Below are 16,419 nucleotides of genomic sequence, written 5' to 3'. Positions count from 1 at the left end.
CCCCAAGAGTTGTGGCTACTGTAGACACTGCTGACAGTTTATTAATTATCTACAATGTGCTTCCACTTACTCCTACGCGCTGGGTCCTTGGCATGTATTGTTATTTAATTATCGTAATTATCTTAAGTGTTTGATCTTCATATTGCAGAGAAGACAGATGTCACTGAGACAGATCAGGAAGGCTGATCAGGAAGGCCTAGTATCGCCAACCATTTCTGGCAGAGCTGAGTTTGTACTCAGGTCTCCCCGACGGAGCCTGAATGCACTCCTCTCTACACCACACATATACACCCCATGCACATGGGAAAACAGCATAGAAATTAGCTAATTTTTTCTAGTAATCATATATTTTATTGCGGTAATATATATAACACAAAATTTATCATTTCAACCTTTTTTCATGTGTGCAATTCTGTGGCATTAAGTACATTCACACTGTTGTGCGACCATCACCACCATCCATCTCCAGAACTTTTCCGTCTTCCCCAACTGAGACTTTTCACCCATTAAACCCTAACTCTCCATTCCTCCCCCACCCAGACCTGGGGAATCACCCTTCTACTTTCTGTCTCTATGAATTTAACTACTCTAGGTCCCTCATATATGTGGAATCGTACAGAATTTGTCACTAACTTTTTTTTTTTTTTTTTGGCCGCACCGTGTGGCATGCAGGATCTTAGTTTCCCAGCCAGGGATCAAACCCGTGCCCGCTGCAGTAGAAGCACTGAGTCTTATCCACTGGACCGCCAGGGAAGTCCCTAACTTTTAAATTCTTGCTCTGGCCATAGTATCAACCACTCACTTGGAAAAAATATCACTGTAACGTTCTTGTACCAGCACGACACTGTTTGCAGATTAATTAAAGTTGCTTGAAGGGAACTGGCTTTAACTTGAAAATAAAACCCCCAGTGAGCAAGAAGAAATTTGCCCACATAGTACCAGTGCCACAGACAGATCACTGCAAAGATGAGAAATATGGGTAAGTCAGCGTGGCAGCTTAACATCACGGGTCTTTTGATGATTGAAACCTGCATATATGTCCCAAATATTTTTCTTTCCTCCCCCCACCCCCTTTCAAACTGCTTTTCTGTTGATGTGTGAAAACAGCACAACTTGAGGGAAATGTAATCCACATGCTTTGGTGCATTTACACTTATATGCTCTTGAGAATATCGAAATGGCCTAACAATATATTTTCTGATGGCTTTTTTTTTTCATAGAAACACAATAATAGACTCAAAACCAAACTTAATCCCCAAAGGACGGAGGCTCAATCAAAGCTTCAATTATTGAATTTTAACATTCTTAAATAAATTTCCAAGCTCCTCTTTAAATGAAACATTTAAAATATGTTAATCAGCCTTTAGACTAGAGACTAAAGTTGTAAGATAAAAAACTCAATAACTGGCTCAACCTTCCTTTTGGGCTCAACTTTAGGAGACAGTAGGAAATAGGAAAAAGAGGACAGATTTCAGAGATACTCAGATCTGGGTTCCCACTGGTGCTGCAACACTTAGCAAGTCTCAATTTTCTCAACTGTAAAATGGACGTAATAATGTATGGCTTACTGAATTTTCCTAGAGATTAAACAAATCGTATGCATAAAGGGCTCATAGAGAGAGAGAAAAAGAGAGAGAGAGATAGAGAAGTACTCAACAGATGTTCACTTACATTCCCTTGTTTCAAATTTGAATGTTCCACAGCAATGAAGCTATTAAAATCTATTCACAAAATACCTTATATGCAGTATTGTAAATGACATTTTTCCTTTAAACTGAAAGAATGCAAAAATCAATCTCATCAAAGCAAGACAAGGCACTAAAAGGTGAAGTCAGTTACTTAAGTTCATGTATCAACTTGAAGGCCCAGCAACCAAGAGAATGCAGTTTATGAAGAGTTTATGAGAGGTAAACCGTTGAGGATATTCTTTAAGTCTATGTGGGGTAGTATTTCTCTAGCTTTTTGTGGCTGCAGCATCTTGTTGATGCTTTTATCTCACTATACACTCTTCTGAAATCCCCCAAATGTCTTGTACTACCTTTTTTTTCATTTGTAATCTAATTAAAATTAGGTTTTCTCTTAATTGCTTGAAAAGCATATGGCTTCTTGCAATAAGCTGGAGTATAGGGTTCACTGGAACACTTTCAACAGACACAGGGTTCTGAGTAGTTTTGACTAACGGGTCACCCACCCTGAGAGTCACATGGCCACCGTGACTTACATGATGTTCTGATGAAGGACAAGTTGGGAAGCATTTCAAGGCCCCTCATCCCTCCCCCTCTAGGCAGTGTCCTAATCTTACGCAAAGGATGAGCCCAGGGACTGCTAATGCCATACCAGATAAAGATATGACTATAGGGAGATACGGTCCCAAAAAAGTCGGTACACAGCTAACACAGGGAAGATAGCATTTGCTCCTGCTGAAAAGGAGATAAGCAATGAATTTCAAGACCCAGCTCAATGCCAAATAAATCCTTAAGGTTTGGAGGTGATGGCATAAGTGGGATATTGCACATGACCCCTTGGTTAGGTTAAAATATCTGAAGGTTCTTATTTAACCCTTTTACTACCATTTCTTTACCTCCACCAACACTTATTAATATTTATAGTACAGTGCGTGCCTCATCAAAATTAAACTATAATCCTTTGAAATAAGAAGACAGCTAACTCTACTGATATTTTCTCTGGCTAAGTCTTCTTAACAGGAGTAAATCTTGACACCTTAAGGAACCATATTTAAAGAAAACAATTTTCCCCTGGGATTCAGCCCACTTGTCATCTCTTCATGGACCACAGAGTCCCGACCTGGCAATGCTGGAGGAGAGCAAAGCCATTCCTCTCTCAGAGAGGACTAAAATGACCCCTTCTCCAACCCTAAATAAACCCCGCAATGAGGTCAAGCAACTCCTCCCGGCTGAAGCCCACTTGGAGGCAAAGTTAATGTCACTTCCTAATTATCCAAGTTAATTCCACAACACGGAAGTCCAAACTGGAAGATAATTTCAAGTCTTTTGCATTTAGCTATTACATAGTATCCGATTCTACTTCTCCAGCCAGTTTACGTGCCTAATTACATTTAATTAATTTATTCTTTAAAGATCTAGCGTAAAGTCAGTATTTAAATTAGATCCAGAAAAAGACTTCTCTGGGTACCCAATGAAAGCTGGCAGCAGCGAATACAGCAACGACTCAAGAATTGATCCCGGAAAATGTCTGATCCGCCTTTTAAGACGAAAATGACAAAAAATGCTTTACCATCTTTGAGCCTTCCACTCTTCCTGTGTATTTTGCTTTGATTTCTATGTTCGGGTTGACACTCCGTGGTCTACTCAGATGATGTCAGATCTCTAAGCTCAAGGATCACTCTGCATAGTGATACTTGAGAAAACACCCCAAACAATGCAGAAGTCCAATTACGTATGCACCCAGGAAAATTCTTTAGCCATATTTAGAAATATGAATTTCTAATAGTGAAAACAACTCTGCACACCAGAATTTCACTGATAACTTAGGACTGATTTGGAACATGAGTTTCTGGCCTTTTGGACAGATGCACTTATCTTAGGGCCTAGGTTGATGAAGATGGTTGAACAGGAACAACTGAGATCTTGGCCACCTTCCCAGTCCCGAGTAACAGGAACGTGAATTCCCTGAGCGTGAAAGTCCAGCTCTCACGGCATATTTCTTCCTCATGGCACAGATAAGCATCGTTGATGGAGATCCCTAAGTCATATCAGCGATGGTAACTTGGCTCTTAGGGCTTCTCCAGTTCCTGATGGAAAGACATTCCTGGGGATGCTATTCACTCCTCCTGTTTCCTCCCTGCTCTCCTAGGAAGGAAAGTCACTCTGGCTATTCATTTCTCACTGAACGGTAACAATGTCTATGACCCCGCCTCACGGGAACGGGATTTCCAGGGAAGGCTGCAGGCACTCTGTTAAATCACCTGAGAATATGCTGATTTATTTAACTCTCAGGGCATTGCTGTGTGTTAAGGGCTTAATCAAGTTAAAAATAATTGAGGACTTTGGGAAGTACCATGGCTAGTCTATTTGAAAATCCACTTCCCTGCCAGCTCTGTCTCATTCTGTTGACAGACTATAGACCCTTCTTTTCATCTCTTTCCTCTTTTTTACAGCTTAGCCTGGTCCCTGAAGGAGTATGCTCTTTCTAGAACATAGATTATGCACTATACACAATGTGAAAACTTTACACATTCTTCCTGTTGTCATCTGAAAGATTTTTCTACCTGGAAGGAATAATTTATCTCACCTTTCACTCTCAGATTGGTTTTACTTAGAATTCCTTATGAGAACCAACATATTTAAACTTTATGGAGGAAGATAAGCTGAAACTTTTGTGCCTCTTTAATTTGTCTTTTTCCCTAGTAAGATTTGTGACAGCTTTCCCCGTTGCTGTTATCCATTATCGAAATTTAACTAAACTTTGAGGATTTGTGATTTCAGAAGCATCATCTAATTTTCTATGTAAAGGGGGAAAAAAAAGCTAAAAGTAACGGGGAAAGCTGAAGGCGTGTATAGCACAGAAGAGGAAGATCTGTAACCATGCAAGAGACTAGGTGGTCACTCCATTTAGTGTATGTACTTCAAACTGGAAACAAACTAAAGAAGTAAAATAGATCTCTTTCAGATAGCTTCCACAGGTAGTCAATCTGTTCATAAAAAATTGCATACTGCTTTAAATTGTCACAAATCATCTTTTTAGTTATTTTTCATCTAGTAGTTTTTTATCGTAATCATCATCCAGAAAACATCTGTTAGGTACTTCCTTGGTACAGAGGGTGCTGGTTAGAGTTAAAATGACAGCATCTTTGCCCTTCAGGAGCTTTACAAAAGAAAGGTGTCTTAGATCATCACTTATAAAAAGTCTTGCAAAACATTCGGAAATACAGTATGTTAGATAATCAAATAAGGAAGTACATTCAGCTTCTTAAAAAGTCACTATAAAAATCCAAATGTCAATATTCGAATACTTTGGTTTGAGCTACATTAATCCATAGTGGTGACTGTTCTTCCTGTATCCAACGCTCACTAGCTAAAAATTGTTGCAGGTTCCAAATACGAATATTAAAATACTGTGGGGAAAAACTTAAGAAAAGTTTTATTTAAAAGAACTTAGAGCTGCTTTCTGAAAACACAGATCAAGGGACCAGCAGGCAAGGGTAATTCAATTTAAAATCATTTTGCACGATAGAAGACGGCTTCCCTCTCACAGCCCTGACACACTCACCACTCAAATACTTCCCAGAAGTGCTGCTGGAATCAAATGACCACCATGCACATTTATGGGGAGGTACTGGTAAAAGGTTATGCTGAGAAACTAGAGTTACGCATCAAACTCTATTTCAGTGACATCCTTTGAAGTTTGGAACTCAGCACCAAGGCTGTTTCGGCACCTACACAGTACACGGAAGGACAACGTGTTCCTTTCTGGCTAAAAGGCCAATAGCCAGCGGTATTATAAGAAGATGCAAATGGTGAATGGCTCAGTGGAAAGTGGCAGTCCTTTGGAATGTGATAACTAGTGTAAGATCTTCCCACTAAAATCACAAATAAGGTGATGTTTATATGATGGCCCACCTCTTATTGAGGAAATGTGGTATGACCTTTAATGTCCTTCTTCATTTCCGCAATTAACAAATGAGAATTTTATCAATTTCACAGTTTAAAATTCCGGACATTAGAAGTTTTATAAAAATTTTCAATGGAGTTAGAAGCATTTTAGAAATTACACCTAAAAGCAGTCAGTGAGAACACCTGCCAAACCAGGTTTGAGATTCCTCCCAATCTCCTCCTCTGGGTCCCACTTCACCCCCAGATAGTAGAGACCTGAGACCTCAGCACAGATCTCCTTTACATTTTGATCTGTTTGTAATGTGATCATTAGCTCTACTTGAGGTCTTATTCTCCTGGCCTCTGGCTACCTCTCCAGGGTCATCTCCATTCCTGCTCTTTCTCAGCTCCTCCAGCACCACGCTCAGCACCTCCCCGTCCCTCCCTCAGCCCACACCAGTTTGGCCCGGCTGACAACTGCTCGTAGGTCACGCGTCTGCTTACGGTTCATTCTCAGGGCCGCCTTTCCTGATCGCACGCGCTAGGTGAGGCCTCCCTCACCTGTGCTTTCAGGCCATCCTGCTGGAAACGCCCATCTCACTTTTCTGAATTTATTACTCAGAATAACAAAACAATTCCCTGGCAAACTGTAAGCTCCATGAGTGACTGGGCCTGTCCTGGGTACAACCCTATCACCAGAGCTTCATATAATGTATGGGACACGGTAGGTTTAGTGAGTTAAGTTGTGTGTGTGAGTGTGGGTGTGTTTAAGGTTTTAGCATTCAACCAGGTTATCTTAGTTAATTATGAGCAAATTAGTAGACTGTGCCCACTGTGCTGACACTTCTGTCACTAAATGAATGGTGAGCTAAAACTACTGACTGACTACTCCACTCACCAGGGACTCATAGAACACCAGATTACTTAAGCTGGGCAAAGAGAGATATGATGCACCTTCTCATTTATACTCCAATAGATAACTAGTTTTCTTTGTATCTTTCTACCTTTAACTGTAAAATAGGATTTAAAGGTCGAATGAGAGAGTAGTTTAATAAACAATGTTTGAAAAAAGAATGATAGAATTAGCAGAACTACATCTCATATTTAGAGATAATTCATGACTATTAACTAGTTTGCATGCTTTAACTATGACACGTATATACACAAATGAAATTTCTTTCTTAACTGTTTACTAGAGACTGGAGGTGGTGGGATATGATATGAAAAGGGAGCATGTTACAATAGATATAAATTAATAAAGGAGATAGTTTGGACTATACTACTTTGTTTATTATTTTAATACTGGTAATGGTTAAAAATATTGGAACAATGTATTAAGTGCTGACAATAATTATTTAAGTAGCAAAAAGAAATTTTGAAGAGGTAAATAATTTCCCATTCCTGTTCAAAGTATCTTCAACATTGGTGGACGAGCACCTTTAAGGTTTTAATCAATTAGCACTCTCCTATACAGGAACTCTAATGTGAGATTCTGAGGGAATGCTGTGGATTTATACATCTCTAAAAAAGGTGCCATAAATACTGTTCTCCAAGAGACAAATTTCTCATAATGACTAAGATGGAAAATCCTTCAGGCAAATTAGTGCAACATGTAGAAAATTCAGTACTGTTCACAAGAGATTCATTAATAACAAAGGTAATATAAATAAGTGGTTTTAATTATGATTTTCCCTGTAAATATAAAGATGCAGACATATATGTAAATCAGCAGAACTACAGTTAATGAATCCAAAAATGTGTGTCCACTGGCTGACTAGAAAACAGTGCAGCATAAACACCACTTTTTACTCCACCCACCTTTCCTGTTTTGGCAGATTCGCCTCACTGAAGCATTGTGGGAGAATCTGAGTTATTTCTACGGCATTCATGAGGTTCCCAATGAGGACATTCCTTACAAAGAAAGGTGGAACTATCGTCCATAAATAATATCAATGAAAAGGACAAACCACAGGAAATTTTTAAATTATTTACTGATAAATTCTCTTTGCATTTAATATCTCGTCCTGTCTGAGTGGTCTCTTACTGGGATACACTGAATTAGGAGATACAATAGCAACTTCTTATCTTATGTCTATGAGCAGAATTGTCTCTCCCCTTCATGGGGAGTCCAGATGTGCTGCCCTCAAAAGACACTCAGATACTAATTCCAAAAATAATCTAAACACATCCATTTCATCTCAAATCTGAGACTTCTTTTGTTGGTAATTCTATAGAGAGAATATAAGGTCAGTCAATAAGATAGACATACCAAAAAGATGCCTAAGCCCTATAAAAATTAAAGAAACAAAAATAAAAATTTCTAAAAGGAGATTAAAAAGAGATTGCTATAGACCTGAGAATTATATTGTAATAAATTGAATTTTGGGCCCTAGTTATTTACCCCTCCCTCTGCCCATGCCTTCACCATGTAACCTCACAGTTTCTCTTAAAAGGAGAGATATATTTTCCCCAACCCCATATAGCCTAACACTTGCTTTGGCCAATGAGTTGTGGGCAGAAGGGTCTGTTAGTTCTGTGAAAGCTCTTAAGTGGCATTGGGGTTTCTGTTTGCCTTCTTGTTCTTCTGGCATTGCCATGAGAAGAAATGAGAGGCACATGGAGCAGAACTGGGCCTAACTCACACTGAAGCCAAGTCCAGCCAGACCTGCATCTAGAAGCAAAGCCACCCAGACAAGTCCAGCCTAGATCAGTCATCTACCATCCAATCCACATGCACGGAATAAATAAATGCTTATGTTTGAATGTTACTGAGATTTTTGTGGTTATTTGTTACACAGCATTATTGTGAGAATAGCTAACTGATACACTTATACATTAAAGTGAGCAAAAGGGGTATGCATTCTCCTTTAGGAGTCTGAAAAAATATTTCCTTCTTGACTGATTGTTTATTTATTTACCAAGGAAAGTCAGTAAATGCACATCTGACTGATAGAGAGAGAGTTACATCCAATGAGTTCATTCTAGGTTGACCTCTGACTTACTTTTTTCCTTACTATCATGCTAATAACTGTATTAACTTTCAAATGTTTACCTTATTCTCTCATGTGTTGGGGATATCAATGTGGCATGACCTCATCTGTAAATTTGTGGAATTAAATTAGATCAGTGGTTCTTGAATTATTCTTCAGGGATCCATGGTTCCAAAGAGGTGTTTGGAGGAGTATAGCATGATGAAAGCAGGGGAAAAAAGGTAAAGAGTTGGAGTGCTAACTTATCAACTGCAAAATTCGACTTTGATCTGTTTTAGATAGTTAGACTTCATTTGAGAAATCAGTTCCACTGTTTAAAAATTAAAGTTAAAAACTACTGGACAAAATGCTTTTTAAAGTCTTCTCATACTGAAAGCACTATGATCACATTTTTTGTTTTGACTACCCCCTTCTCTTTCTCGCTATCACCATGTCCTTAATTTCAGATGCCGACTGTCACCTGAAGTCTTGTAATAACTTCCTAACTTGACTCCCTGCTTTAAGTTACAAGTTGTGTCATTTCACTCCTCTGCTTAAAACTAGAGTAAAACTAAACCTGGTGGGGCCTCGAGGCCCTGATTCTCTCTTCAGTCTCCATTCCTGCCCCTCTTTCCACACTACTTATTTATTTATTATTTAATTTCTAATTTTTTAATTTTTTAATCTTTATTGGAGTATAATTGCTTTACAATGTTGTGTTAGTTTCTGCTGTACAACAAACAAAGTGAATCAGCTATATGTATACATATATCCCTATATTCCCTCCCTCTTGAGCCTCCCTCCCACCCTCCCTATCCCACCCCTCTAGGTGGTCACAAAGCACCGAGCTGATCTCCCTGTGCTATGCAGCAGCTTCCCACTAGCTATCCATTTTACATTTGGTAGTGTATATATGTCAATGCTACTCTCTCACTTTGTCCCAGCTTCCCCTTCCCCCCCGTGTCCTCAAGCCCATTCTCTACATCTGCATCTTTATTCCTGCCCTGCCACTAGGTTCATCAGTACCGTTTTTTAGATTCCATATATGTGAGTTAGCATACGGTATGTTTTTCTCTTTCTGACTTACTTCACTCTGTATGACAGACTCTAGGCCCATCCACCTCATTACAAATAACTCAATTTCGTTCCTTTTTTATGGCTAATATTCCATTGTATATATGTGTCGTGTCTTCTTTATCCATTCATCTGTCGATGGACACTTAGGTTGCTTCCATGTCCTGGCTATTGTAAATAGTGCTTCAATGAACATTGTGGTACATGACTCTTTTTGAATTATGGTTTTCTCAGGGTATATGCCCAGTAGTGGGATTGCTGGGTCATATGGTAGTTCTACTTTTAGTTTTTTAAGGAATCTCCATACTGTTCTCCATAGTGGCTGCACTAATTTACATTCCCACCAACAGTGTAGGAGGGTTCCCTTTTCTCCACACCCTCTCCAGCATTTATTGTTTGTAGATTTTTTGATGATGGCCATTCTGACCGGTGAGAGATGATACCTCACCGTGGTTTTGATTTGCATTTCTCTTAGTAATATTGAGCATCTTTTCATGTGTTTGTTGGCCATCTGTACGTCTTCTTTGGAGAAATCTTTCCTCACTTTCCGTTCTGGTTTAAAGCATACCCAGCTCTTTCCCACCTCAGAGCCTTCTCATAGGCTGTTCCCTCTGCTCCAATGCTCTTCCCCTATTCTTCAATGTCAACTTCTAACTCTCCTTCAATTCTCAGTGTCCAAGTCATCCTCTCAGAGAGGCTTTTTCTGATCAACCTAAACGATCACAGGTCCCTCTGTCCCCATTACTCTCTATGATGCACACTGTTCATTCCCCTTCTTTGCACTTATCATGACTTACAGTTACAGGAACATTTGTTGGTTGCTTTTATTATCTGACTTCCATTGAGTATGAGCTTCATGTGGCCAAGGGCCAAGTTGCCTGGTTTATTTTTGCATTCTCAGGACCCAGAGCCTGGCACATAGTACATACTCAATAATATAAATGAAAAAATGACTTTCTTAGCTTTTATCAACATGCTTTTTTTCCCCACTACTTTTCTATGCCATATAGCATTTCCCTGTTAACATGTGATCCCAGTTTCTGATCCCAGTTTCTGACCTGCTCTCTCTCTTAGTTACCTCCCTTAATTCATGTATAACGTTCCTTATACTCCTGAATATCAGAATTTTCTCCTTCCATTTGCTTTATTCATCATACTTCCTTCCTCTCACTCTTTTTGTTGGCCAGTGGCCATGACCTGATCTGTTCTAGGACATTATTATCCAGCTAGTCCCAAATCTTACAATTAGGTTATACCCACAACCAACGTAACAATAGCAGTTACTCAAGAAATGAGATCTGATACGTACAGAAGTAAATACTTATGTCATTTGACAGAGGTGACTGAGGGATTTGGGAAATACCCAAATTTCAAGCAAGGCGACCAGGATATAGTTTCAGGAAAACAATGACCAAAGTTATATTCTAATGAATTTCATTATTCTCTGTCAGAAGAAGAGAAAAAAAAAAATGTGTATGATTTGTGTATAGCCTCGAAAATAGGGATGCAATGGACAAGAATGTGGAGTGTCTTTCTAGCAACGGCCAGAGTAGAGACAGCAGATCTGAGGAACGGTAATGTCACGGTCACTAGAGAAGTGCAGTCTGTGGCGGCCAATAGGTGGATCATAAGCTCTCGCTACAGTTAGGATGCTCTGAGAGTCAGGCCTGAGGCTTCTCCCTAGAAGTGAAAAACCTGGCATTTTGGCTTAAGGCCAAAATGTCTTCAGTGAGTTTGTTTGGTATGAGTCAAGTTACAGAAATTCAATATATTCCGAGTTTTCTGAAAACATTTCGTTTCTTGATCGACAAAGCTAAGATCCATACCTTAAACCACAGTTCAGAAAAAAAAAAAAAGAAAAAAAAAATGCCCTGGCCTGAGTAGTCAGTAGCCTTGCTTGGACACCACCTCTCTGGTGCCTGGCTTTCTTTCTCATTCTCATACGAACCAAGCGTAATTTCAGAACATTTTCCATATCTATCGCCATCCATCTGTGGGCCATAAAGCACTTGTGTGAGTATGTGATTCCACAGAATGGAGTTAGGTAATACAAGCATTTTTTTGTCACCCAGACCATCAGGGTGAAGACACAAGTCCACAGCCTCAGCAAACACGCTTGTGGGTGTGATTCTAGGGTTCCCCTTTTATCCAAAATGAGATGTTTAGATAATGTCTTGACAAGCTGTCTGGAGGGTCATCAGCTACTTGCAGTGATCAGCACAGGGAACAAGCTCATGAAGGAAGGAGTTAAGAAAAATAAAAATTTTCAAACCTGGGACTGATATCTTCCCCACAGTCGGATGTTTCATCTCCACAACGAGGCCATTGTGCAACACCTGAAAATGTAAAAACAGAGAGAAAAATTACTCACAAAGTAAAATTATCTTCAATCTCAAGGAATATGCAAAGCCACCTGTTCAATCCATTGAAGAAAGATATTGCAAAACACAGATTTTTTTTTCACATCTTTATTGGAGTATAATTGCTTTACAATGTTGTGTTAGTTTCTGCTGTATAACAAAGTGAATCAGCTATGTGTATACATATATCCCCATATCCCCTCCTTCTTGCGTCTGCCTCCCACCCTCCCTATCCCACCCCCTCTAGGTGGACACAAAGCACCGAGCTGATCTCCCCGTGCAATACAGCTGCTTCCCACTAGCTACCTATTTTTCATTTGGTAGTGTATATATGTCCATGCTATTCTCTCACTTGAAATGTTCCTTTGAAAGTAAATATTTGAGGTTAAAATGTTTCCATCTTATATTAAACCCAGTGAAGCCAAAAAGAATGAGAAGACTCAAAGGCTAGCAAACTTGACTTTTATAAAGTCTTCCCACCCTTAAAAATGTTATTTGCTCCTAAATACAGGGTATGAGTTCCCCCCTTTCATCTATGCTTGATCCTCTGAATATTAAAGCTCAGCCTTTTCCTGCATGACCTCATAGCAGGATTGGGCCAAGGTCAACTGCAGAAGGACAGGATGGGAGGAACCAGGAACTGGAACAGAGGAGCCCTGGAAGTTTATTCAGCGGAAGGGGTGGGGAGTCAGTCCAGTTTGAAAGGTGAATCAGAGTACCCAGAAGGCCCAGTGACTGTGGGAAGGAGACAGATCAGAGCTGCTGTGACAAGCAATGAGCAGAGCCAGCTGACAGGGAGCACAGAGTAGGACCAGGTCAGAGGCCTGAGCAGGAGACTGAAACCAGAGATGTTCTCAGGGGTAACAAGACCTTACTCGTAAGACTAGGTTTCATAACTAGGACTCCACTACCCTGGAGTCAGCGGGATGGAGACAACTGAGAAAACAGAAAGCCAGGAACCCCATCCTAGAGGGCTGATTCGATCTCATGCATTGGACCAAGATAGGTATTTGGTGTTCCATCAAGAACACAAGGTAGACTTGACCTCGGGGTTAAGACCCAAGGCAGTTACTAGGACAGAGACGTTCTAGCAGAGCCCAACCAACAGAAATGTGACTTGATGCTGAATTGCTCGGCTACTGAAACAGAGCTACTTAAATCCTTGGCACCGTAGTTTAAATCCTTTAAACTACGTAAATCCTTGGCTGTAGTTTTTCCCAGGGGGTGGGCAGGAAACGAAAATCTGCCAGAGATCAAGTGCCCTCCAGCTGTAGGTAAAGGATGAGATGAGGGTATGGAACTAGATTCTAGAACATAAAACACGAATTACTGGAGGCAAGATGTTCTGTCGTACACAAATGAAAATGCTACAAAGTTGTCTTCTTTTGTTAGTTTGGTTTTTAACAACTGGAGGCTACCTGAGTATACTGTCTCAAAGAACCCCCAAATTCAGTTTTTTATTACTATTACTGGATCTTCAGTGAGACACATATTGGTGACTTACATGTGAATAGTGCTTCACCTGCACTATCTACCAAATGCAGAGCTTCTCTCTTCCTGTTCCATACAAAGAAGTATTTCAGTGGTCCAGTGAACCTGCGGACCACAATTTCATGCTAATATCCCAAAGAGTAGCAGTAGTAATGGTACTCTAGCATTTTGAGCCTCAGGTAAAACAAGATCTACACATCCCTATCCTTACCATAATCTTCCCACAGAGCAAAAGAGCATGAAATAAATGAACCAATAAAAATGTTTTCTCACTCGGAATACTCAGGGAGAGAGGACAAGTGTCTTGGCTTTTATCCATTTCTGGTGAGCTTACTGGTCACGTGATGGAATAAGCCATCCATACGACAACCTCCTGGATGACTTTTTAAGGTTAGAACTGTAACTCTGCCTATGGCTAAATATCCTGGCTTCCACTGTTTTCTCTGGGAATGGTCACCACTTTGGGGGCGATGCTCTTTACACGACCATGTCAAACCTCCCCACTGAGGGTGATGCCACACCATAAGGAGATCCTTGCTAGGGATGCCTTGCTTTTCTTTTGGAATTGCCAGCTTTGCACCCAGGAGCTGGCCAGAGAAAATTCTTGCCGGTGTTCGAGCTGTGCTATAATTTAATTCTGGTGTGCCTCATTTCTCAGCACCCGCCCAGCACAGCCCCCTCCTTCGTGGGGGTGAGGGCTAAAAGCCAACGCGAGGTGCTAAATCTCAGTTCTACTGAGGACAGGAACAAAAATACCACGCTAAATTTCACTCGAAACAATTATCTGCACACTGAATCATTCTTCTCTTCTCGTATCTCTGTTGCCCTCCTGACTACCTCTTTGTAATAACGCTGCAGTGCTACTCACAAAAGACAAAAGTGAGTGTTCTCAGCTAAATATAACTTAACTGATAGTGTTAAAATTAATTAACGCTGAATTTTAATCATGTAGCAAACGTTAAGTGTCAAACGTGAAGGGGTAGTTGTTAAAGGTCAAGGGACATACGTCAAAGTTTGTAAAGCAAAAGCTAGCAGTTGATTGAAGTTTTTCGTGGAAGCAGCTTAAGGAGTGTAGTTCCTTCAGCTCTAACCCTCACTGCTGTCTATAGGTGATATTCCCAATATGAAACTTTCTTATCTAACTGGATCAATTCCTTTGCATTGACAATTGTTCAGTTTTAAGCAGAAATGCAAATTCTTCTTACGCTTGAAAGGAAAGTAACTGCAGCTTCTCATTTGCTGTAGTAGTGTGTACAATTATGATGCAAATAGGCTAGTCTGAGCTCCCATCTTCAGAGAAGAATTGACTTATCTCCCTGCTTGGTTGCCACCCACCTTTTTATGTGAAGTCTGAGGTCCATCAAATTCCATTGGCTTTCTTCATGAATCAGGTCAGATTATCTCAGAACAACTGAGGCTGTGGCACTGCTGTCTCTGGAAACCCTGCCTGATGACTCGGAACCTTGGAAAACTCTCCAGCCTTGTTTGTGGGGCAAGTCCTGCTCTGCTTCATAACATATTCAAGAATCTCAGAACCCAGGCAGTCTGTCTGGATTTTAACATAACTCTCTCCCGCTGCACTTCAGGCCTGTGTCGCATCCTAACTTCACCGGAAATGCAGGAACTGCCACTTGTCACCATTTGTATGACATTTCTTTGGGAATAGTTACTAAATGTTTCCTTTTCCTTTTCTCATCCAGGTGCAACGCCCCATTCTCTATTACCTTAATCAAGAAATTCAAATGTAAAGTGCTTCTTTTTCTGACCATTAACAACGGAATGGGGACCTCAGCCTTAGGGACCTCAAACTGCCATTTTCCTTGAAGGAAATTTCATGCCTGGAACCGCAGTCTGGCCATTCAGGATATTCTTTGTTTCATAATTAGTTATTTTAAAATAAGGCAAGGGGCCTTCCCAAGAACTCTGATGTGGATTTTGTCCTTCTTTTACTTATTTTATCCTCCTTCGATCCTTCATGGATTGGTAGCTCTTCTAAATTTCATTTCTTCTTGAAATTTCAAAAGCCTATTCTTGACAAGAATAGAATTGTAGACACTGCACCCATCTCTCTAGCAAAGTATCAGGCCTATTTAAAATAAGGTCTCTATTTCTTCTTCAAGAGTTTAACAGATTGACAGCCTAATGACAGAGTCAAATGGTAATGTATTAATGATGGGGGGGAAGAGAAAAATGTATACCTTAAAGCAATGTGGGAAATAAAATTTTAAGTGGAAGTGGAAAAGTCTTTTTATAAAGTCCTATGGCAGGAATGGCAGCAAAAAGTCTGTAATACAGCAGTAGCAAGAAAATAAATGTTGAAAAAAACAAAAATCAATACTCACTATATAAGCAGTGAAAATCTCTATGGAAAGCAAGAGATCTGAGTCCAGAGTAGAATTAGCAAGCCATATTCAAATAAAAAGGGTGCCAGCATTAAAAGATGGACACAAATGATATGTGTGAAGACCTTATCAAAAATCAATAGGGACTTCCCTGGTGGCACAACGGTTAGGAATCCGCCTGCCAGTGCAGGGGACACAGGTTCCATCCCAGGTCCGGGAAGATCCCACATGCCACGGAGCAACTAAGCCCATGCACCACAACTACTGAGCCTGCGCTCTAGAGCCTGCACGCCACAACTACTGAGCCTGCGCACCACAACAACTGAAGCCCACGTGCTCTAGGGCCCGTGCTCTGCAACAAGAGAAGCCACCAAAAGTGAGAAGCCCACGCACAACAAAGAGTAAGCCCGCACTCGCCGCAACTAGAGAAAGCCCGCGCGCAGCAACAAAGACCCAACATGCCAAAAAAAAAAAAAAAAATCAATGTAATACCCTCAATGACATTAACAATGATGCACAAAAGATAATCGATCTATCCATTCACTATGAATAGAGACATGACCTATCCATTCAATTTGACAAACATCATAGAGCACCTACATACTAGACG

At 40.3% G+C, this 16,419-nt stretch overlaps 1 protein-coding gene across 1 annotated transcript in view; it reads right to left on the bottom strand.

Moving 5' to 3' along the window:
• The window catches only part of SUGCT (succinyl-CoA:glutarate-CoA transferase), a 790,246-nt gene that overhangs the window by 194,292 nt on the left and 579,535 nt on the right, over positions 1–16,419 (bottom strand). The window contains 1 exon segment of the mRNA XM_059934212.1: positions 11,889–11,952. Within this exon segment, the coding sequence (XP_059790195.1) occupies positions 11,889–11,952 (64 nt within the window).

The sequence above is a fragment of the Balaenoptera ricei genome, chromosome 9, assembly GCF_028023285.1.
Source record: "Balaenoptera ricei isolate mBalRic1 chromosome 9, mBalRic1.hap2, whole genome shotgun sequence".
In the NCBI taxonomy this organism is placed as follows: Eukaryota; Metazoa; Chordata; class Mammalia; order Artiodactyla; family Balaenopteridae; genus Balaenoptera; species Balaenoptera ricei.
The sequence above is the reverse complement of the archived record's forward strand: the minus strand, read 5'-3'. Positions and strand labels throughout refer to the sequence as shown.